Here is a 25,027-nt window from a genome sequence, read left to right on the forward strand (position 1 = left end):
TGAAACCGATGGTGGTTAGCTATCAGCACCAGTGTTATGTAACTTACCTCTCCTACCCAGATTCCTGCACATGTGCTCCATTTCTTTTCTCTTTTTTTTTTAGCTTAAAAAAATGCAATAGAGCCTGCCTGCTCAAATCCTGTGTCTAGGTGAGACATTACATTACATTACAATCATTTAGCACAGGGGTCTTCAATGTTTTCAGGCCAAGGACCCCCTAGCTGAGAGAGAGATGAAGCAGTGACCCCCTACTCTATATTGTATAAAATTGGGCTTCAGATTATAGTTTTTTGAGTGGTGCCAACCATACACATGTGTCCGTGTGTATGTCTGTATGTCCAATAAACAAACATTGATGACAACATCAATACGGGGCTCATCAAAGGCACCACTCTCTTCACACAGGGTGTGATTTTTTTTGGGGGGGCGGTGTAACCGCCCCCTATAAGTGAGGTTTGGACACTGACCAATCCTGCACCGTGATTGGCCAATAGGCTACAACGCAGTCTACAACCCTAACCCTTCCACAGTCAATGCAAATCTATACTTTTGCAAAGTCAGCCAATCACATTACAGCTAGTGCCATCACCACTAGCTGTAATGTGATTGGCTGACTTTGCAAATTCAGGACTGTGATTGGCTAGCGAAACACATGACACATGTGCAGCCCTATGAATAGCAGTATGGACTTAAAAAAACACATATATGTTTTTCTTTTAACACAACGCACACAACGCAAGCACACAACGCCTCGCGCTGCGAGGCGTTGTGTGCTTGTAGATCTGCTATTTTTTGGCTAAAGTTCTCCTCAGAAAAGGGATGCTAGGGTTCAAGTGGTTAAGGTAAAAAAAAAAATCACATCACACAAAGATTTGGCGGACCTCCTGTAGTAACTCTGAGGACCCCCTAGGGGTCCCGGACCCCCTGTTGAAGACCCCTGATTTAGCAGATGCTTTTATCCAAAGCGACTTACAACAAGAGCATTCAACATAGGTAGGCAAGAAAACTACTAATCACCAGAAGTCTTAAGTGCATTCTCTTCTAAAACAAGCAACTAAGAGTATATACCTAGCGCTATGGTAAAAGTGCAATATATCAGCTACCTACTTTCTGAAACAGATGAGAAAAATAGGAAAATCAAATGAGCAAGAGCTAAAACAGATCAAATAGTGTATCAAATAAACAAGATCCAATAAAACAAGAGCTCGTACAAATAATTGACAACAGGTAGGCAAGGCTAAGAGGAAGGGTCAGGGTAGTGTTTCCTACATGACCTTTGACACAATCTAAATGTCTCAATAGAAGAGCAGGGAGACAAAATACATGGCCTTGTTGAAAGTGGTTAAAGGACGACTTCACCACTTTCCAACCTATCTTCATATAATAGGTCCTCACTAATGCTCATGATAAAATGGTACCATTTTCTTCTACTCGGTCTGTGTCTCATAGGAGGGCTGTGGACAGTTCAGAAACCGTCTACCAGTGACATCATCGATGAGGAATCCAAGCTAATAGAAACTGCAGGCTTTCTATTCCTGGAAAGTTGCAATGCAATAATAGAAGCCATTGTTCTCGCGTTAATAAAAATCTAAATTATAAACTTGAAATCTTGTTGGAAAAAAAAAACCTGCATGATGTCATTGGACGGTTTCTGGACTGTCCACAGCCCTCCTACGAGACACAGACCAAGTAGAAAAAAATGGTACCATTTTATCATGAGTATTAGTGAGGACCAATTATATGAAGATAGGTTGAAAAATGGTTAAGTCATCCTTTAACTAACATGACTAGCTGCTAACTAACTGATAACTAATTTGGTTACTAAAATGTAACCAATAAAATTAGTTTGGTTAAATTAAGGGGTGGAGAGAGAGGAGTACTGTGATTGGCCCAAAGTTACCCTCAAGGTTCTCACAAAAATGTCGACTCATTGTCTATGAAGATTGTTTTTATTAATAGACTCTTTGTTCTGTAAAATGATAGTAGCAAACACAAAGGGCACGCCAGGACTCCACCACACGTCTAATGTTTCCTCCTTGGGTATTATATTAGCAGGGTGAACTTATATCTCTCTCTGGGGAGGCACCAAATGTATCGTTTGGGTCATGTGATGAAAGGTTTAGGAAGCTCTGGTTTTAGTCTTGTACTATACTTTGGTATCCTTTGATACCATGCACACAGTGGTGGACAGTAACTAAATACATTTACTTACTGTAAGTACTGCACTTAAGTAAAATTCTGAGGTATTTGTACTTTACTTGAGTATTTCCAATTTCCGCAACTTTTACTTCTACTCCACTACATCTCAGAGGCAAATATTGTACTACAATTATTTGAAAACTTTAGTTACTAATTACTTTTCAGATGTAAATTATGATATTATGAAACAGACATTAACCACTTTAGCCCTATTTTATACCTAGGCCAAGGGCGCCGAAACCGTGGGTGCCCGGGGGCTAAAGCACCCACTGTGGGTGAGGAGCACCCACTGGGTGCTGGTCAAAAAAAAAAAACAAAAAAAAAAAATTAAATTATTTTTCAAAATCAGATCGCCTGGTTCAGATCGCCACTGAACAACCGAATTAACCGAAATAAAGTTACAAAACCCCCCCAAAAAAGTAAATTAACCGACCAAAACCCGCAATTTTTTTTCGCGCTGCATGTTCGCGCGCGTGCATGTGCGCCTTGTTGGGCACCCGCTAGAGCTTATAAATATCGGCGCCCCTGACCTAGGCTATTTGAAAATAGCCGATCTACAAGCTCACAACGCGTCGCATCGCGACGCGTTGTGAGCTTGATCTGCTATTTTCAAACATTTTAGTACTTATACTTTTGGTACTTTAAGTACATTTTGATACCAATACTTTTGTACTTTTACTCAAGTCAATTTTGAATCCTGGACTTTCACTTTTAACGGAGTACTTCTACATTGCAGTATCGATACTTTTACTTAAGTAAAACATTCGAGGTACTTTTTCCACCACTGTACCATGCACATTGTATTTCCTTCCTTGTCGGTCCTGCTTTAAAAAGATGGACAGGTAATCATAATGGTTTTCCTTAAAACACAATTGTACACAGCAGCACACGTATAGCAAGAATATTACACCAAGCACCATGACAGTAACACTGAGCACCGGCTTTAACAAAAGCATGGTGGCAGACGTCAACTGGTCCCTGCATCCACCTCTCCATCCCTCATACTAATGGCCCACGGGTGCTGCTACACCCAAGCCTTATGATAATTTATGATAACATCTCCCTCATGCAGGGTCCTTGTCCATAGTCACATTTGGATCAATTCATCAACATTCCCAATGTTAGTGAAAGAGGACCGCCGCCACTTAACCCTTTAAGACCGGGAACGCATCATTTTAAGATTTCTTTGGCAATTCAGAAAATAGCAGTCTAGCAGATATACAAGCTCATTGTGCGGCACCGAGTGCCGCACAATGAGCTTGTATATCTGCTATTTTTGAAAAATCTTGAAAATGTGTGCAAATCTTTGAATATATATATATTTTAAGTGAACATTTTTAATTCAAATCTTGCTTCTGGGGGTTCCTGGAACACAATATTTTGAGATGGGGGTCCGTGGCCAAATACATATCATTTTTCGACATGAAAAAGTTTGAGAACCACTGATTATAGCAACGTAAGTTGTTTTAAAAAAAACGGTTAGGATTTAGAAGACATTTGTAGAATCCCCAGAAGCAAAAATTTGTGTGTTACGCTTTAGAAAATATATATTCAAAGCTCATAGCGCGAGTGCCGCACTATGAGCTTGTATATCTGCTATTTTTGAATAGCCAAAGAAATCTAAAAATGACACAGATGCGTTTCCGGTCTTAATGGGTTAAATGCCTCATTTAAAAAGGTCATATCGTCAATCTCCCACAACCTTCGCCGGACTGGGTGTCCGGACGATAATAGCCGCCACATGACTCCACAGATTCTTCATCCGGGCTTGTCTCTTAATCTGGGCAAATATAAGCTGTGGTATAGCTTCAGCCACAAATCCCTCTCAGATCCCTCCTTTTCAGAGATAAAGACGGAGGGAGAGAGATGCAGATTGCTTTCTCTCTCTTCATTTTTCATCAGAGAAGCCATCCTTATCGGTGTGTTGTTCCAGCTGGATTTATTAGGTTTTTTTTTGTTTTTGGGTGTCTGGGGCAACGCTGCTCACTTTGGATAGACCGGCTCCGTTTTGGTTCGGTTTTAGATTAAGCTTTCAAATAAGACGAATCACAACTTTGTAAGTGATTTAAATTTAAAAATACTTCTCTCCGACATTTCTGTCCCCTGCGTGCGACACGCGTCCCCTGGGAATGCGTCCCCTGGGCATTGGTGATGACATAGGCCTACATGTAGTTCGAAAAAGGTGAACAAAAAAACGGCAGAGAGAGAGAGGAACAATCAAACAAGAGAAAAGGTTTGATTTGAGAGCGTTGGTTCATTGGTTTGAGCCAATGAAACAAAAAGTGGAAATGTGAGTACGCTGTCCTCCTTTGGGATGTTGTGCTATCTTTTTGTGGTTTTTCAATTCCTGTTCTTGATAAGTATACTGGTGTACTGGCTTTTGGGTCTACAGTGTAGCACTCCACCGAGAAAACCCATCGACGCGCAACCTCTCTTTCTTATTTGAGATTTGAGTCACATCTCCGGTAACGAACGATGTTCGCCGGTCGCGGCGGCGGCGGCGGCGGCGGCGGAGGGGGAAAGGGAGGGAAGTACTCCATGGACGATCTGTACGGCATCAGCAAGAAGCCCGCCGCCAAGTCGTCCGCCACCAGCACGGTGGTGAAGAGCAGCAGCAGCAACTCCTTGTCCCGAAGCAACAGGACCCATGTCGCCGGGCAGAAGAGCGAGTCGGAGGCTCTGAAAGCCCAGATCCTGGAGGCGGCCCACCTGCTGGTGGAGCGCCGGAGGCTGGAGCTCTACCTGAGGGAGTGTGGCCTGTCCCTGGTCGACTGCGAGGCCGAGCGCACCGCCATGACATACAGGTGAGACACACAAGAGACTCTACACACAGAGTCATCGTTTCTGTACCTGAAACGTACATTTGTCATTAAAAGTACCCTGTGCATCGGTACAGGGTACTTAACCGATTGAGACCTGAAGCCGATTCTACATGTCTCCTAAATCCCGACAGTTTTCTGAAAAACGTATGTTTCTATATCAGTGGTGCTCAATCTTTTTCATGTCAAGGACCCCCAAAATTATATGTATTTGGCCACGGACACCCATCAAAATATATTGTTCCAGAGACCCCCAGAAGCAAAGATTTGAGTTAAAAATGTTCGCTTTAAAAATATATATATTCAGAAGATTTGCACACATTTTCACGATTTTTCAAAAATAGCAGATATACAAGCTCATAGCGCGGCACTCGGTGCCGCGCTATGAGCTTGTATATCTGCTATTTTTGAATAGCCAAAGTGTAAAATAATGCTTTTTAGCTCGAATCAAAAAATGACACAGTTCCAGGTCTTAATGGGTTAAATGGCCCTTATGGTGACAACTGTGGATCGTTACCTAATTTTAACGGTACAACATTCGCTGGTGGCCACTTAAGGTACATACTATTTTTATATTATTACTATTTTTTGGGATCTTATGCCTTTATTGGCACAGTAGACTGACAGGAAATGGGGAGAGAGAGGGGGAGTGACACGCAGCGAAGGTCGTCGGGATCGGGACTCGAATCCGCGACACGCTGTCAGGATGGCATTACAGCCTAGGGTGTCCGGACCGCCACGCCGCGGCCCACACTTGTATTGTTTTGACCAGGAGGAGGAGCTACAGTTTATGGAGGGAAATTGCATCAGTCAGATGAAGTTTGTGAGGGAAAAGACATAGAGATAGAGATTTAACAGAGTATCTTTTGTTTTGAGCAAGTGATGATTAGTGATAAAAATATACTTGGAATAAGACGCACTTAAAACTAGAAGTTGTTGTGACTGTGACTCAACATCAATGTGTTGCCGGCCTGCATTGGTCAGAGACTGGACTGACGTGGAGCATTTTGGGGGTACATAAATGCTCTTTCAGAGGTACGAACAAGAAGGTACATGCAGTGTTGCCACCAGGGGTATACAGAAATGCTCTTTTAGAGGTACAAACAATTAGGTACAAACATTTACCAATTTTTAAAAGGTACAGTTCTGTACTCTACTAGGGTACTGCTGGGGCGATGAAGCCTTGGTACCCTTTAAAGGGAAAAATGACTTTTTTCCTATCGATTAAGTCACCCCATGGAGACTTGACTTCATGGATACTTTTTTGTTTTTCTCACATTTCTAAGCCGATAATTTAATGACCAGCAGACCGGTTGGCAGCGGTTCCAGTAGAAGACACAAAGGAGACTATTTGTGTCTCCTACCGGAACCGCGGCCGGTCTCCATGGGGTGACTAATCGATAGGAAATAAAGTCCTTTTGGGGCTGAACTATCCCTTTAAGGTACATTCCTGTACAACTGATTTATCTGTGTGATATACTGTAATCACTCTAATCACTCTATACTGATTGATGAAGTTGAAGGCAATCGGTCTTAAATTAGTGCATCAGTGAACTGGATGAAATCCTATCTGGAGGGGAGAGAACAGATGGTGGATGTGAACGGAACCCTGCCCTCCCCCCCTCCCAGTGAGCTGTGGCGTTCCTCAATGAAGCATTCTATGGCCTCTACTGTTCCTAATTTACGTGAACGACATGACATCAGCATGTAACTGCAATTTGTTCTTGTTCGCGGATGACTCGGCTCTCCTGGTCTCGGACAAGGACAAAGCCCTGGTTGCTCTGAGTTCGGTAAAATCTGCACTTGGCTCGCTGACAACAAACAAACAAAAGTCATTACACCTAACGGAATCCATTATTTATGGGTCCAAACTTTAACTCAGTAAGGCCACAGACTTTACGGTCAGAGTGGGTGACGATGTTATCACAAGAAAAGAAGCAATAACCTACCTGGGTTGTATTATAGAGAACAATCTTTCCAGCTTACAAAAGTAAACAAGAAATTCAACCACAGAACAAGATTTTTGGGCAGGATCTCCTCTCTGGTCAATAGGAATGCACTGAGGACACTAGCTGAAGCACTAATCCAATGTCATGTTCACCATGCATGCATCTCATGGTACTCTATAGCACCTCAAAGGCATTAAAAACTAAACTTCAGACCTCTCAAAAACAAACTGATAAGATTACTACTAAAGCTCACACCTACTGTAGAACTCACCTAACCCCTGCTCATTATGCTATAGGGTGGGAGGACAGAGTACAGAAACTTGCCTGGTATAGAAGATACTCAGGGGACCATGCAGTGCCCATGTACCTGTCAAACTACTTCAAAAGAGCGAGTAACGCCCAGGGGCACAACACCAGAGGGAGCTCCACTGATCTCATTCCCCCCAGATTCGGCACAAACATGGGGATGAATTCATTCTACTGTTATGACACCAAAACATGGAATGTCCTATATACCAACAGCCATCACAAAATACGACTCCCTACCCCCCTTCAAAACCACCATAAAAGAGCACCTGTCTGCAATTTGCAACTGAACCTAGAGTCTTCTAGCTTGCAAAAGAAGAATGACCTGGTTTTCTGTAAATATTCTTTTAATGCTCCTAGTATTGATGATCTCTATATATATGTTTTGATTAAATGAATACACAGGACCACAATGGAAATCTCTCTGGGCTTTTTGTGTTATCCTTTTAGCATTATATTGTATAACTGTACCTTTTTGCAAACGAGAGAGAGAGAGAGAGAGAGAGAGAGAGAGAGAGAGAGAGAGAGAGAGAGAATCATAAACATAAATCATCAGTGTGATACATACTTTTTAGATATTGCCAAAAAAACATTTGTTTCCTGGTTTCAAATGTTCTACAAACAATTGCTCTTGGGGGGTGGAGGAAAAATATTGAGCTACCCTGCAAAAAAGAGTGTAATTTCTACATTAGCTATAGTTTATATCTGTACAGTTTGACTCAGTTTGAAATCTCAAAACCCCATACCTGGCTTTAAACCCTGCTATGCGATTTCCAGGGGGCGGGGGGGGGGGGGGGGGGGGGGGGGTTTACCAGGCTATTTTAACCCCATACCTGGCTTTAAACCGGACACACAGAGAGACACAGATCCTCCTTAAAACATCTGTGCATAATCCATTTTGAGTCCAACTGTTGATGTACTTACATAACATATGTATTCACCACTACGGACAATCGGACATGTATGTTTATGTACTTACATAACATATGACCACTACGGACATGTATGTTTATGTACTTACATAATGCATATCACCACTACGGACATGTACTTACACTAGATATCACCACTACGGACATCATGTATGTCAGAGAATAGAGAGAGAGGGGAGCCCGCTGGCCTAGCGGTCCAGGCTCATACCACATGACCTTTTCAAACCAGTATGCACCCATCTCCTCAAAGGCAGCCTGCTGATATAATTCCCACCGAGTTTCCACGAAAAATCCATCTGCCCGTTCTCGGCAGACGGATTGACATTGACCTTTGGCCTTGATGGTGACCTTAATCTTTGACCTTTTCAAGCCAAAAACGTTAATTGACTCTTCGGGGAAAGCTTACTGATCTTTTCCTCCAAGTTTCATGAACATCCGACCATCTGTTTTCAAGTTATCTTGTTAACAAACACACAAACATACAGATTACAAGACCCGGCAAAGTAAAGATAAACTAACGCAGTGGTTCTCTAACTATTTAATGTCAAGGACCGCCAAATTAATATGTATTTGCCTGTGGACCCCCATCTGAAAATATTTTGTGCCATGGACCCCATTAAAGATGTGTGCTGTTAAAATGTTTCCAAAAATATTAAACTTTCTCCCAAGTGTTTTCAAGATTTATTTGAAAATAGCAGATCTACAAGCTCACAGCATGTGCGTTGTGGGCTTGTAGATCGACTATATTATCAAATAGCCGACGTACTGCATATTAGGGTTAAAGTGGTTGAACTGATTTTGATGCAATATTTACTCATTTAGCTGGGGCCCAGCTGGAACCCCCTCAAGGACCACCGGGGGTCCCTGGACCCCAGTTTGAGAACCACTGACCTAGTATTTTTGTAATAGCGTACAATAATTATTTGTAATAAAAGCAAACAAGTTAAGCCAAGCAGGAGTTATTGCTAAATGAAACAAATAACAGCTTGAAGAAACATCTCTCTGTCGGCTGTTATTTTTCAGGATTCAAATTCAAAAATAGCAAAAATATGAAATACTTTTGCCCCAAGTAGGGCATTCATTTATGGGGGGAAAAAAACACAAAACTTTAGAATATGGAGATAAGAGGTTTCTGGCCCGACAGCAACAACATTTCCGGGTGAATTAATCGCACAAGAAACCCCTCCCCCTCCCCTCCGGTGTGTAAGGACATTCAGAGTGACCGAAACAGAAAGGTCTCATTTGACCCCTAGCTGCAAATACCCTTGAGCAACACCTCCACTAAACACCACAGTTTGACACGCGATGGCTGCCGGTTTGAATCACAGAACGGCCTACATATCGTTGTTGTCGGGCAGAAACCTCCTATCTTCTTCATATTCTAACTTTTTGTGTTTTTAGCGGCGCTATCCGCTCTATACCTTTAGGTATAGAGCTCTATACCTGACTTTGTCCGTGTTCACCGTCAACGTTCTGATTGGTCAGACCCGTCAACGCTCTGATTGGTCAGACCCGTCAACGCTCTGATTGGTCAGACCCGTCAACAAAGTGATTGGTCAAGCTTCACATGACATGTGTGTTTATAAACACATTATAAACACATATCGATGACAAAATGTATCAAAGGCGCCGCTACCTTCACACAGGGTGTGATTTTTTTTCCATACATTAACACCCCTACTTGATCATACTACAGCGTCACACAAAAAGCACCAAAATAAGCAGATCCGTATCATCAGTGCCCATACCCTAGGTGGGGTTGGTGAAAGGGACTTTCTGTGTGGAGTTAGCATGTTCTCCCCGTGTCTCCCAGGGTATAATAGGTACCCTCACAAAAACATGCAGTAATCCTGGTCTCTATACCAGTGTTTGTCAACCTTTTTGGTGCCAAGGTACACCTGGCTTAGCCAAAATATCCCAGGGTACACCTAGATATACGGTGCGTATATATATATATATATATATATATATATATATATATATATATATATATATATATATATATATATATATATATATATATATATATATATATATATATATATATATATATATATATATATATATATATATATATATATATATATATATATATATAATATTTACTCTCATGTACACAAGATGTAATAAAGAAACCTTGAACATTACAAAATGTCTTTGGCCTACAAATATATAAACTTGGGTCAGTGCAATGAATGGAGAAGATGAAAAAAAAGGAAAGATTTTTTTTAAAATATATAGGAAAGATTGGCCACAATAGTCTTAGTGTGAAACTGTTTTAGAACGAAAAAAACACTTTTTAAGTCAGTACAAATGTCTTTGTTTGAAACTTGAGTCCTTTTTAGAAACACTGAATATAGCAACATTGTATGCCTTTCATTGTTTTCAAGGCAAAAAACAAACCATGTCACTCTGCCTTTCATGAATATTCAAGGCAAAAAAGTACCATATGTCATTGCTATGCGCTAACTGCTAGCATCAAACTCCACTGGAATTGATAGTTTTAAACTCTCTAAAATGGATCTAAAATGTTGTGCTTACCTCGACAATAAGTGTTGTCCCTATCTACTTCAATGGACTACTTTATAAGAATCCAGCTGTTTGCTGGATTCTTTTTTTTTTAACGAGGCACAAGAGCGTGCGCGCACAACGAGCGTGCACACACACACACACACACACACACACACACACACACACACACACAGACACACACACACACACACACACACACACACACACACACACACACACACACACACACACACACACACACACACACACACAGGCTGCAGTGGCAACATATTTGCATTCCTGGTGATGGTCGCTGCACTGAAAGGACTCGGCCGTGGCTGGGTGTGAAACGGGTGACGGCCGTATCGATTGACGGACGCTCCATTGTTCTCGAGGGGCTGGTTTCACACGTTCTTCAAAGCCCACGGTACACCTAGCAAGTATCCACGGTACACTTACTGTACCATCTACCGCGGTTGACAATCACTGCTCTATACTGCCTTCCCCTGGTCAGCCGGGGCGCCTGATGGTGGGGAAAAGGAACTGGTTGGAATAACATGTTCCTTCCACGCGCTACGTCCTACCAGGGAAACTCCACCCTGTCGGGTGATAAGAAGCGGCTTGCTAGCTCTCATGCATTGAAGGAGGCATGAGCTCGGCTCTAGGCTCTCCCTAGGCTGGCAGAGGCAGTGTAGCGCCCAGGATTACTTAGACAATTGGCACTGGGTGAAAAAATGGGTTACAAAATCGTGGGATAAAAATGTAAGAACAAAAATATATAGCAGATCTACAAGCTCGAAACGCGGCTCGAAGCGTCGCGTGTCCAGCTTGTAGATCTTGCTACATTTGCTACTTTTGAATCTTAATCCTAAAAAGTGTAACAGTTTTGAACATATGAGGTTTCCACCCGACTGAGACGATTATGTGACAAATGGGTGCAAAAAGCTTTTCCTCTCCCCCTCAGCAGCTTGTGTTGTTGGCGTGCCATTTAAAGCAAAGCTCTTAGCTGAACAATAAGTTCCGCTGGAGTTCCCTGGAGTGTCCCTGTCCTGCCTTCTAACAGACTGCCCTCTGCATGTCATCCAGGGTGACAGCACAGCAGTGTGGTGTGTTCTTCTAGGTTTTTTTTTACGGAGGGCATAAGATAATCATTCCCTGCACGACATGCACGGACGGAGGTTAGCAGTGGTGGTAAGAGTACTCACATGTTTTACTTAGAGTAAAAGTTTCAATACTGCCAATAGGGCTGAACGATTTTGGGAAAAAATCTAATTGCGATTTTTCTGACCGATATTGCGATTGCGATTTGATTGCGATTTTTTTTATAAAGAAAAAAAAAAAAAGACTTTTAAATTCAAGCTTCAGTTTAGTATTCACTGTGTACGTTTAAAAAGTAATTGGAAGTAATGGAACATTACCAAATGGCATACCATTTATTTACTGTTCTAGATTCTAATAAATAAGGATGAGAACTAAAAGATATGAATTGCTTCATTGCTTCCAACATGTATCTTCCAAGTACTTTTTTTCCCATGTATATATTCAAACATTTAGCTGGAATAGAAATAGCTTATTTTTGTAAACAACCCAACATTGAACTTGTGCTTCTCTTCTCAAGAAGAGAAGCTTTTTCTGAAATGAAGTTAAATAAAAAAAAATAAAAATAAAATTAAACAAATAATTACCATTTTGTGTAAACAATTCACAGCAGTGAAATAAGTAGGTCTTTCACTTATGGCTCCAGAAGCATATTTACTGATATCCAGTATTTAGCTTATGTAGATTAACATTCAACTAAAATGTAACACTTTTTTGTCTCACAAGCCAAAGTCCTCTCCTACTGTACATTGTATTACTACTACTCCTTGGAAGTGAAAAACTCAGAATACATAACGCAGTGGTGGAAAGTAACTAAGTACATTTACTTAAGTACTGTACTTAAGTACAATTTTGAGGTATTTGTACTTCACTTGAGTATTTCTAATTTCCAATACTTTAACTCCTACTCCACTACATCTCAGAGGCAAATATTGTACTTTTACTCCACTACAATTATTTGAGAACTTTAGTGACTAGTTACTTTGCAGATATAAATTATAATATTATAAAACCTACATTAACCACTTTAGCCCTATTTTATACATAGGTAATTTGAAAATAGCCGATCTACAAGCTCACAACTCGCCGCGATGCGACGCGTTGTGAGCTTGTAGATCTGCTATTTTCAAACATAAGTACTTTTGGTACTTTAAGTACATTTTGATACCAATACTTTTGTAGGCCTACTTTTATTCAAGTCAATTTTGAATTTGGTATTTTTACTTGTAACAGAGTACTTCTACATTGCAGTATTGATACTTTTATTTAAGTACAACATTTGAGTACTTTTTCCACCACTGTACATAAGTGACAAAGATACAGTTCATAGTCGCTTCTTTTGTTTTGGGCTTGTTTTCATTAGTCTGGGAGGGTTAGCGTCGGAGCTTGGACAGCAGGGGCGCGGCCACTGCGTTGTGATTCAAATCAACAGCCAATGAAGAAAAGGGGGCGGGATCCACATGCAGTGGGTGATGCATCTAAATAGGATCGACGGGAAGCAATTTCCCCTTGAGAAATTTCGGCCGCCATTGTTGTGTACTGCTGTTTGCCTCTCGTCGGACTTTTTAGACGAGTTGCACAGCTCTCAGACCGGTAAGAGGCGTGTCCGCTCAGATTCAGAGCGTGACGTACATCCCGCCCACAAATACCAGGGCTGTGGCCCAGAAGTTCCTCGCCAGAGCTGGCGAAAACTTCTGGGAACTCAGATTATGTTTTCATAGACAGGGTTGCTTATTTCTCTCACAAAACCTGGCAACACTGACCAGGAAGTGCTTCGCATAGTATTGTTTACATTGGATCACAGCATCCAACAGAAATAGTTTAACAATGATGGGAAAAATATAAGTTACACTTACAGAAACAAACATAGATAGGAGCAACACTACTACTACACTACTTGTGTCGCACCGAAAATAATGTTTTACCGCTACGCGCGGCACACTTTAAATACTCGCAGCCGATGGCGAGGGACCTAAGGGAGAGGGACAGAGCGAGAGAGAGAGAGAGGGGGGGGGGGCGCTGCCCTCTCGCTCCCTGTAGAGAGAGAGAGGCAGCCACTCTGGATAGAAGGAGACAAGTCCCGCGGGTGCTCTGGGATTAATATTAATATTAAAAGTATGTATTATGATAAAATAAAAAAATCGCGGCCTTTGCGATTAGCTAATCGCGTGGTTTCAAATCGCGATTTCGGTTTGAAAACGATTAATCGTTCAGCCTTAACTGCCAAGTAAGAATACTCTTGTTACTCTTGTTAAAGGAGACATCCGGACATTTTAAGTGTTATCTTTGATGTGTCGCTAATCACTCACCAACATTGAAAGGGACGTTGAGTTATTCCCAGAGAGTCCCCTTCGTCCAGTCTAACGACCCCCTCAGTTGGCATAATGGGAGCCCGTGGAAGGCTGAAATTCGCCTAATATAACAGATGCAAAGTTAGTTTTTTCTCTACTCCTGCTCATTGTTGAGTGTCATGATACTCAAACATGCAGTGAATGTCATTGTGAGCTTGTAGATCTGCTATTTTCAAATGGCCGAAATGTATGTAGCTCCCTGTTACACCCTGTCACTATGACAGGGTGTAACAGGGAGCTGCTTGAAAATCACAGCTGGCGCTCGAGCGGCGCAGTGGTAAAGCGGCCTGCCCATCGCCACCGCGGAGGTTGTGGGCACGAATCCACCGCGGTGCATCTGGCTTTGTCGAGCACAATTGGTACCGTGTTCAGGGGGGGGGCAACTTTTAACAGAGTATTTCTACATTGTGCTACTGCTACTTTCACTTAAAGGGGTGGTGCCATAGTTTTGCACTTTTTCATGTGTCTATGAGGTTGATAGAACTTCATTAAGCCCCCTGGTGGTGTTTTTATGGTGAACGGCGCTTTAGTGACATAGTAAAAACATACCCTCCCCCTCATTATCATAGCACAACAGGTGTGGGCATGAGGAGGAGGAGGGACTAGGACAGGTGGGTGGTGCTAAGGTGGTGGAGGAGGTGCTAAGGTGACAACCAGGTATACTTAATGAACTGGAGGCGTGTCCACATAAAAACATAATTTTAACACTTTCTGTACACTTTTTTTAAAACAATCTTCCTCCTAGTATAACCATAATACCTGATGATTATGTTTTAGGGGGGGAAAAATCACTGAAAATCACGGCACCCCGTCATTAAGATAAGGGTTCCCAAACCTTTTCAGGCCGCGACCCCCCAAAATAATTTGAACTGGGGACCCCCTACCCTGACAAGCACTTACATTTAGTTTGATTTAGTTTCCACACAGATAAATATTGTGAAATTAGCCGAACTACAAGCTCACAACGCTCACAACGCCTTGCAGTGCGAGGCGTTGTGAGCTTGTAGATCGGCTATTTTCACAATGTGTGCCTATACGTGATATTTGACAATTTGGCCAATTTGGTATTAAAAATATCTTATAAGTCCTTATGTGCTGAACACTTATACTGTATGTTGGTTTGTTTACCGTTGAGTGAGAAAACAATGTTGCACATTAAGCTAATCATCTGTTGACCCCCCCAAAACTATTTGGGGACCCCCCCAGTTCTGGAACCACTGACTTAAGTGACAGGAGGGTGTCTCGGGGTGACAGGGTGAAGCCGGACGGGTGCTGTTTGAAAAGCACATCCCTGCCTGCTCCTCCTGGATGAGAGAGAGAGAGAGAGAGAGAGAGTGTTGGCTGGTTGATGGTACGTGATGTGACAGCGTGGTGAGGGAAGAGGGACGCTTGTTTTGTCACACACAGCTCTGCTTGTCACACTGCTGCCATCGCTCAGTCGCAGTCTGAAGCTATTTTGGGATAAAGCTTTTTTTTTTTATGTTGCTTTCATAGATCTACCTCTTTGTTTCATGCATTTTTAACCATTTTAGTTTCAACCTTGGATGGGTTTCCTTTTTTATGTCATTACATGGTAAAATCTTCTTTTGTTTTCCTAGATCTACCTCGTCGTTTCGTGCATTTTTAACCATTTTAGTTTCAACCTTGGATGGGTCGGGTTCTTTTTTTTTTGCCATGTCATTCCATGGTGAAAGTGTTTCACTTTTCCCCCCACCGAAAATACCAGATCTACAAGCACAAAATGTCGCATAACGATGATTTGTGAACTGGTAGGCTATTTTCCCCATGCACCGTTGTAAATGTTGTAAATCAGTCTTATAACGTTGTTCAATAACGTTGCAGTTTTGGTATATTTATTTCTTCTGTATGTTATTGTTTAATTGTATAATATGTTTGAGAATGTAAGATGAACATAGATAGGCTTACTATAGATAGATAGATAGATAGATAGATAGATAGATAGTCCCCACTCTTTGGGATGTTTTTTTGTCACTGTTTATTTGCCCATACGCCTTAACCCTATAGGTAACTACATCGCTGGCCTGGCCTGGAATTGTACCCGGAATAACCAGGACCTCTTGGCTTCCCAGGCTGGCTCACTAGAGGCGGGCTCTCTATCCACTCAGCTATGGCCTTTAGGCCTACCATTGTAAAATATTTATCCTTTTTATAATGATATAACATGCCAGACTAGCACACACTGTTGTGTTACAAGCAGTGGTGGAACAAGTACTCAAATGCTTTACTTAAGTAAAAGTATCAATACTGCAATGTAGAAGTACTCTGTACTGGAAATACTCAAGTAAAGTACAAATGCCTCAGAATTGTACTTAAGTACAGTACTTGAGTAAATGTACTTAGTTACTGTAGACCACTGGTTACACAAGCATACAGGACCACGGTGTTAATCAGGATATGTGAAATTGAGTCCAGGAGGTGGCAGTGTTGTCCTGGTATGAATCCAAGTTGGCTGTGTGTGTGTGACATAATGAAGTATAAGCAACATCCATAATAATAACTGACCCTCCATTCACAGCTTAACAAAACCATCACAGTGACCACAATACTTCATGTGAATAGTGCAATGTTTAGCCAAGGTACTTATCTCCTTCAAAACGTGTTCCCCTATCCAGTGTAATGCATATTATGGGTCTATCACTGTAGGTCTGCCAATGTTTGTTGTGTCCCTGACTGTCACTATGTCACTCAATACAGGGCATTATTTGGCAGTGGGAGCACGTTGGGACAGGCATAAGTACCTTGGCACACAGTGGTCATTTCCAATGCTTTTACTTCTACTCCACTACATCTCAGAGGCAAATATTGTACTTTTACTCCATTAAAATAGGTCTCTTTAATGATGATCATTGAAACAGGATCATTAAAATAGGGATTTTTCAAAATAATGACTCTTGGGTCATTATTTTGAAAATTCCCTATTTTAATAGGGATTTTTCAAAAGAATGATTTTTCAAAAGAATGACTCTTGGGTCATTATTTTGAAAATTCCCTATTTTAATAGGGATTTTTCAAAAGAATGCTTTTTCAAAAGAATGACCCAAGAGGTAAGCTACCTCCTTGGGTCATTCTTTTGAAAAATCCCTATTTTAATGATCCTATTTCAATGAGCCACCTACATTTCAAAATGGACACCAGTTTTTAAAGATGACTGCCTTTTCGGATAGGTTTGTGAAATAACACATTTCTGACTATGTGAAATTCTAAATGAAACATCGGAAAATCTTTCTATATCTCTTTCTGCCAAGGATAGGCGGTTGTCCAGAACCGCCAGATAAGGCTCTGGCGTGGCCCAAATGAGCCAATTGATTGCCATGGCAACCCCAGCCTAAGTGTCGGCCCTAAGGGCGGACCTCTGACATCACGCTCATGTCACCATGACTCAGCCATAACTATATAGAGGAGTTCCCAATGCAACTACAGTACGCCCATATATGGGGTGTGTTGTCTAACCTCAATGTGTCGTCATGGCATCAGCAAACAGATTAGTCCGCTTGCGCAAAAGGGGGCATTCCCATATATGGGCATATACTGATGACATCAGGGATCTCCATATATGGCAATATGTGCATAAATAAAATTGCATAACTGGGCGGGGCATGCAACTTTCATCGTTACAGAGTAGTGGGCATAAAAAGGGACAAGAACTGACAGATACAGAGATCTCCAAATATGGGCATAGAACGGACAAGAACAGACAGATACAGAGATCTCGTTTATCAGTCAGATCGGCGGTGTGAGGGCCGCATAGTGGCCCTGAACCTCTAGTTTTTGAGCGGTGTAGCCGCTCCTATAAGTGGGGTTGGGACACCTCATTAGTACAGCCTTCGCTGTACTGTGATTGGCTCATAATAGCACACCCCTCTACATTAGTACACCCCTAGCTGTACTGTGATTGGCTGACTCTATTGGCTGACTCTACTCAGCACTGTGATTGGCTAGCGAGACACATGATGAAATTAATAACCTATAAATACATGTAGGTCTATTTTTAAGTGAGCTTCCATCACTGTGATGACCACTGTGATGACCACACGGCTCACTTCACACTAGGTGTGATTCTTTTTAAATAACAACACCGGGGAATTTGACTCCATGTATGTGCATTTGAAATATGTGCACTGTTGTGTCTGCAACATTGCATGTTGAAGCTCAAATCTCCATATATGTGCATTTGGGTTATGTTTTGTCTGATATGTTGATCTCCATATTATGTGCATTTGACTCCATTATGTGCATTTGCTGGGGGGCACCTTCCTTAAGGGCCGTGGTCCACCAACCGACCGACCAACCCACCCACTCTAGTCAATTTGAATATAGGATGAGTGCCATGGAACTCCATATTTGGACTGACATCATAGTGACGACACGAGCGTCGAATCAGCTTGGCTTAAAAGCAGACGACACAGTGTGAATGAGGAGAGACGTCAAGCAGGTGTTTACCGTCTACAAGAGGAACCATTCCAGAAGAGATCCATAGATCTAATTTTCTACTGGTAATCACCCTGTAACCATTCCTGAATTGTGAGGTCACACATCTCTAGTTAGATTCTTGGCCCATTAAACATCCCATGTATAGCAGCAGCTTTGACAATGAACTGCTGCTCCCGACAATGAGCCAGCAGCAAGGAGACACAGAAGAACCAAGGTCTACGAATAATCAACCGCTTACCAAGACATTAACTCCATCCGAGGTATTGAGACGTCAGCTGACTTATCCAGGACAGAAGAATGGAGACAAACCTTTCCACTGTGAACATTGTGACGGGAGTTTCACTCGGTTAGCCGATCTAAAGACGCACCAGCGTATCCACACTGGGGAAAAACCTTTCCACTGTAAACAGTGTAACAGGAGTTTCAGTCAGTTAGGCAACCTGAAGGAACACCAGCGTGTCCACACCGGCGAAAAACCTTACCACTGTGAATATTGTGACGGGAGTTTCACTCGGTTAGCCGATCTCAAGACGCACCAGCGTATCCACACTGGGGAAAAACCTTTCCACTGTAAGAAATGCGACAAGTGTTTCAGTCACTTAGGTAGCCTGAAGAGACACCAGCGCGTCCACACCGGAGAAAAACCTTTCCACTGTAAACAGTGTACCAATAATTTCAGTCAGTTAGGCAACCTGAGGGTACATCAGCGTATCCATACCGGAGAAAAACCTTACCTCTGTAAACAGTGTGACAGGAGTTTCAATGCGTTAGGTCACCTGAAGATACACCAGCGTATCCACACCGGCGAAAAACCTTTCCACTGTAAACATTGTGACAAGGTTTTCAGTTGGTTAGGCAGCCTGAAGGTACACCAGCGTATCCATACCGGCGAAAAACCTTTCCACTGTAAACAGTGTAGCAAGAGTTTCAATGAGTTAGGTAACCTGCAGGTACACCAGCGTGTCCACACCTGTGAAAAACCTTACCTCTGTAAACAGTGTGACAGGAGTTTCAATAAGTCAGGTAACCTGAGGAGACACCAGCGTCTCCACTCTGTCCCCCAGAGCAATGGTTCTCAACCTTCCCAGGGCGTGACCCTATAGTCAATTTGAAAATAGGATGAGTGCCATGGAACTCCATATTTGGACTGACATCATAGTGACGACACGAGCGTCGAATCAGCTTGGCTTAAAAGCAGACGACACAGTGTGAATGAGGAGAGACGTCAAGCAGGTGTTTACCGTCTACAAGAAGAACCATTCCAGAAGCGATGCATAGATCTAATATTCTACTGGTAATCACCCTCTAACCATTCCTGAATTATGAGGTCACACATCGCTAGTTAGATTCTTGGTCCATTAAACATCCCATGTATAGCAGCAGCTTTGACAATGAACTGCTGCTCCCGACAATGAGCCAGCAGCAAGGAGACACAGAAGAACCAAGGTCTACGAATAATCAACCGCTTACCAAGACATTAATTCCATGCGAGGTATTGAGACGTCAGCTGACTTATCCAGGACAGAAGAATGGAGAAAAACCTTTCCACTGTGAACATTGTGACGGGAGTTTCACTCGGTTAGCCGATCTAAAGACGCACCAGCGTATCCACACTGGGGAAAAACCTTTCCACTGTAAGCAATGCGACAAGTGTTTCAGTCAGTTAGGTAGCCTGAAGAGACACCAGCGTGTCCATACCGGAGAAACACCTTACCTCTGTAAACAGTGTGACAGGAGTTTCAATGCGTTAGGTGACCTGAAGAGACACCAGCGTATCCACACCGGCGAAAAACCTTTCCACTGTAAACATTGTGACAAGGTTTTCAGTCTGTTAGACAGCCTGAAGGTACACCAGCGTATCCACACCGGAGAAAAACCTTTCCTCTGTAAACAGTGTGACAGGAGTTTCAATAAGTTAGGTAACCTGAGGAGACACCAGCGTGTCCACACTCCACAACTCTGTCCCCCAGAGCAATGGTTCTCAACCTGTTCAGGGCGTGACCCCCCCCCCCCCCCAAAAAAAAATAATAATCATAACTGGAGAACCCCCCACCCCGATAAGCACTTGGAATTGTAGGAGTTGAGGCATTGCGTTTAGTTTGACTGGGTCCCACAGATTTTTTTTTTCAAATATTGTGAAAATAGCCAATCTACAAGCTTTGAATGTTTAACAACCTTAGAATAATTAAGTAGTTTAAATTAGGTTGCAGAACCCACTGTGTTTTTGTGTGCTGCTCAGTGTGTCTTCTGGGGGTGGAGACCAGAGCATACGAGCGGGGCGGCGCGGGACGATTTCTAACGTAGTGGGGAGTGGGTTGGGTTTATAAAAAGGAAGGAGCGAACTCTGAGTTGAGGACAGCCCGCCTCTCCAGGCCGCTCCGGTCGCTGCCGCACACCACATCGCCCACCACACGTTTGAGCATGCCCGGCCGGCCGCACTGACAGACACAAAGAAATCCTCGACACTGGAACAGAAGTGCACACAGCGACACGTCCCTGATCAAGATTTCATTCACATGTCTTGTAGATCTGCTTTTTTTTTTTTTTAATCCTGAAAAGTAACTGGTCTGGACATATGAGGTTTCCACAGGGACGATATAGAATGTCAAACTTGGAAGTTACCTTCAAGGTTCTCGCAAAATGTCAACACATTGTCTTTGAAGATGTTTTTATAGACTGTTTGTAATTTGTAAAATTATAGTAAAACAATAAACACAAAGGGTGCACCAGAACTCCATGTGAGTACCTGTACTCACATGTTTTACTTAAGTAAAAGTATCAATACTGCAGTGTAGAAATACTCTGGTTCAAAATGTACTTGAGTAAAAGTACAAAAGTAGCCTATTGGTATCAAAATGTACTTAAAGTACCAAAAGTAGACAGTACTCATTCTGCCTAAAGACCCATTTCACCCAGGTTTTCAAATGTATGAAATGTATTGGTCTTTTGAAAATAGCAGATCTACAAGCTCACAGCTTGTAGATCTGCTGGTGGTGATGCAGGTGTAGATCCGTTCACAAAGCAGTTTATGAACAGATAAGCTGATGGCTGAGAGGGGAGATATTCAACTGCCTATGCCAGTGTGTGTGTGTGTGTGTGTGTGTGTGTGTGTGTGTGTGTGTGTGTGTGTGTGTGTGTGTGTGTGTGTGTGTGTGTGTGTGTGTGTGTGTGTGTGTGTGTGTGTGTGTGTGTGTCTCAAAGTGGGGTCTGGGCTTGGGTCCCCCAGGGGTCCTTGAGGCGGTTCCAGGGGTACTTCAGCAAAATGAGGAATCACTATTATTTCACCGGCTAGTAGTTATACAGCCCAATGAGAGAATGAATATTCAGGTCATACTAGTCCATATCCGGTCCAGGGATTAGAGCACCCAAAGCATGTGCAGTTTGGGTTATGCACTGTGCACAGACAGTATATCAGGGGGAGCGTGTCTATGTTGCCCGGGTTCTATGTTCCCCCGGTTCTATGTTCCCCGCTTACCTAACCCTAACCTTAGTGGGGGAACATAGAACCCGGGGAACATAGGGATGACCCCATATATCAGGGATGGAAAGTGACTTTGTACTTGGTACCTGCAACAGTTCCAAAACACACAGGTGGACCCACAGCGAACACACATGCTCATAAAAAGTTCCAACACACACGCGCGCGCGCATGACCCGCTGCAAATGCACAGTTCCAACACACATGCACACACGCATAATTCAGTTTGATCATTCATCCCATAGCTTGGGGCGCTATAACCATGGCGACGGCTGTAAGGCCCATAGCCCAAACTCCGAATCTCCGGCGAATTAAATACTTTTTTCAACTCGTTGGATAGATTTTATTGTGCGCTAGAACTTAAAACATCTGAGAGCATTGCAAAAAACCTTTACTTTTTGGATACGATGTGCAGAAAGGGGTAAGAAACATGTAAAGTGTAAGGCTGTAAGGCCCATATAGCCCAAACTCCGAATCTCCGGTGTTGACATAAAAGCGCTATTAATCAGCTTACATTTTGGGAAAGTTAAAAACGGGCATAGTCATTTGGTGCATATGCAGTGATGTGTTCTACCGTGGTACGCTGTATACGTAGTATGCCCTGTAGTTTTTTTTTTCGTCGCCACCGTATACCTTCAAAAACTGTTCAAAAAAGCGTATCTGATACGTTGATACGCATCTGATACGCTGCACCCAGGAGTGGCTGCTGGCTGGGCTGGGGGGCGCAGCAATACAAACAGCAAGAATGACCGTGTGACTAGTCTAACTCTGAGATGATGGCTTATCATGTGCGTGGCTATTGTTCTTGAGGTGATAATTAATGGCTACTGGCGAAGGAATTCACACATTTCAACGACCTGCCATTCACTTCATTGAACGTAGGTCACTGAATTGAGTACTTCATTAGTATTCAAATTGCGCATCATAGCACAGCAAAACACAGTTTTGTCAATACAGTTTGTGTCTTCAATGCCAAGTTAATTCTGTAATAGATACAGGAAGGCTCGCTGTTAACACTGCTATTATATCTGATAAGCCTAACCAGCATTTATTTATAACAATCCTTGCACTTCTATGGTAATATATATATATTTTTTAAATGCATCCAAGGCTAAAAGCAGCTCCGAAGTGGTTGAGTTACAGGGTGATTAACAATAGAAACAGTAGAAAATCAGTACAAAGCATATTGTAAGTGTAGGCTACTCAGTGTTACTGTGAAACTGGGCCTGAGTGGGCCTGGCCGAGTTTGTGCGGGGCAGAAACGTGCGCGGAGCGCGCGCAATTTTTTACAATTAATTAATTATACGCCCGTGCGTGCGTGTAGGAGTAACTGGGGGGAATTGTTATAGTATACCCTCCAAAAAAAATCTAGAATACACCACTGTGCATGCTAATGGCCAATGGCCGTGTGCAAAATTCAGGTCAATTGCTCCAGCCGTTGAGGAGAACCGAGGTTTCCTTCATTATTATGTAGGAAGGAAAGAATGTAGGATAGGTTTCACTGTCACAGTTCATGAGCACAGCGATGCACAGCAGCCATATTGGAAAGAAATCGGGCCCCTTCCTTACTTCCTTCACAGGTGTTACCAATGATTCTAATGAAGGCTCTGTTCCATTTAGTGTAGCACAGTGGTTCTCAAACGTTTTAATTTCAAGGACCCCCGTAACTATGAGAGTGTACAAATGTACTTGTACACTCTCAGAGTTACACACCCATAAGGGGCCATTTGGAACCCCCTCAAGGAACCATGAAGGTCCCTGGACCACAGACCCACTGGTGCAGCAGAGTGTTTCCAGTGAGCCAACATGTATGATATCAGCAGTGGCGGCCTTTCCTATGTTTCACCCGTTTCAATTGAAACGGCCCCCCAACCTCATTTATACATTTTTTGACTCGCATCCCTGGCCGACGTCCAAGAATTTCATGCAAGAACAGGATGTAGATCTGATTAAATCAGGGCTCAGCTCAAGTGAATCATGTGAATGAGTTGTTTTAGCTGTCTGTCCATGGTGGAAGTGCAAATAGCCTAATTAATTTAGTTCGAAAATGCATCATTATGGATTGTGGAAGCAAACCAACTTCAGTCCACAAATTATTTTTTAATAAAAAAGAATATTATTATTTTTTTCTTTTTTTTTTCCGGGGGGGGGGGGGTGCATATGGGGGGCCCATATGAGCTCTTGAAATGGGCCCCCAGATCATTAAGGCCGCCCCTGGATATCAGCACCCTGACTCTGTTTTACCAGAATGGAACAGAGCCTTAATTAGTATCATTGGTAACACCTGTGAAGGAAGTAAGAAGTAGCCCAATTTCTTTCCAATATGGCTGCTGTGCATAGAGCATTACGAGTCTACTACTCACGGCCTTTCGCGGAAACAGCGTCAACTGAAGTCCAAGTTTCATTCAATGTCGCCGTGTCCAAGCCGCTGTGCAGTTCAAAGGGGGTCGTTGTCCTGTTCCACCGCAGATCTCAAGTTTGTTGACTAATATTGTGGCCTTTCTAACAAATAAACAAAGTCACTGTTGGTCGGGGTGGTGTTGCAGTATACTCGCGTCTCTTCTTGTTTACAAACAGTCAATCATCACGGAGATCCGAGGGTTGCATCAAACAAAATATGTATTATCTGAGCGTCACTCACTCCGTTACATGAACAAACTTTGATAATTATAAAACAAAAAGGGGCCTGAGCGGTCAACAAACTGTGACGCTTCCCCGTCTCACATAACTCCCGCTCTGTCAGGGTATGCAGTTCGTCCCATAGCTGGGCAGTCCCGTAACCATGGCGACAGTGTTTTACACAAAAACGCTAATAAACAGCTGATATTTGGTGATATATGGTGACATATTAAAACATGTATCAACTTGGGGATCCTTGACATGAAAATGTTTGAGAAATGTTAACCACTTAAACTGTAGTTGACTGGAGTCC

The 25,027-nt window shown here is 42.6% G+C and overlaps 1 protein-coding gene across 1 annotated transcript in view; it reads left to right on the forward strand.

The window, feature by feature from the left end:
• Positions 1–4,674: 4,674 nt before the first annotated feature.
• LOC311057753 (voltage-gated potassium channel subunit beta-2) overlaps positions 4,675–25,027 on the forward strand; it is a gene marked incomplete at both ends in the record, with an annotated part of 119,119 nt that continues 98,766 nt past the window's right edge. Inside the window, one exon of the mRNA XM_084074805.1 lies at positions 4,675–5,003. Coding sequence (XP_083930931.1) covers positions 4,675–5,003 — 329 coding nt within the window. The remainder of the gene's footprint in view (positions 5,004–25,027) is intronic.

This window comes from Gymnoscopelus microlampas, assembly GCF_963454915.1.
Source record: "Gymnoscopelus microlampas genome assembly, chromosome: 12".
NCBI lineage: Eukaryota > Metazoa > Chordata > Actinopteri > Myctophiformes > Myctophidae > Gymnoscopelus > Gymnoscopelus microlampas.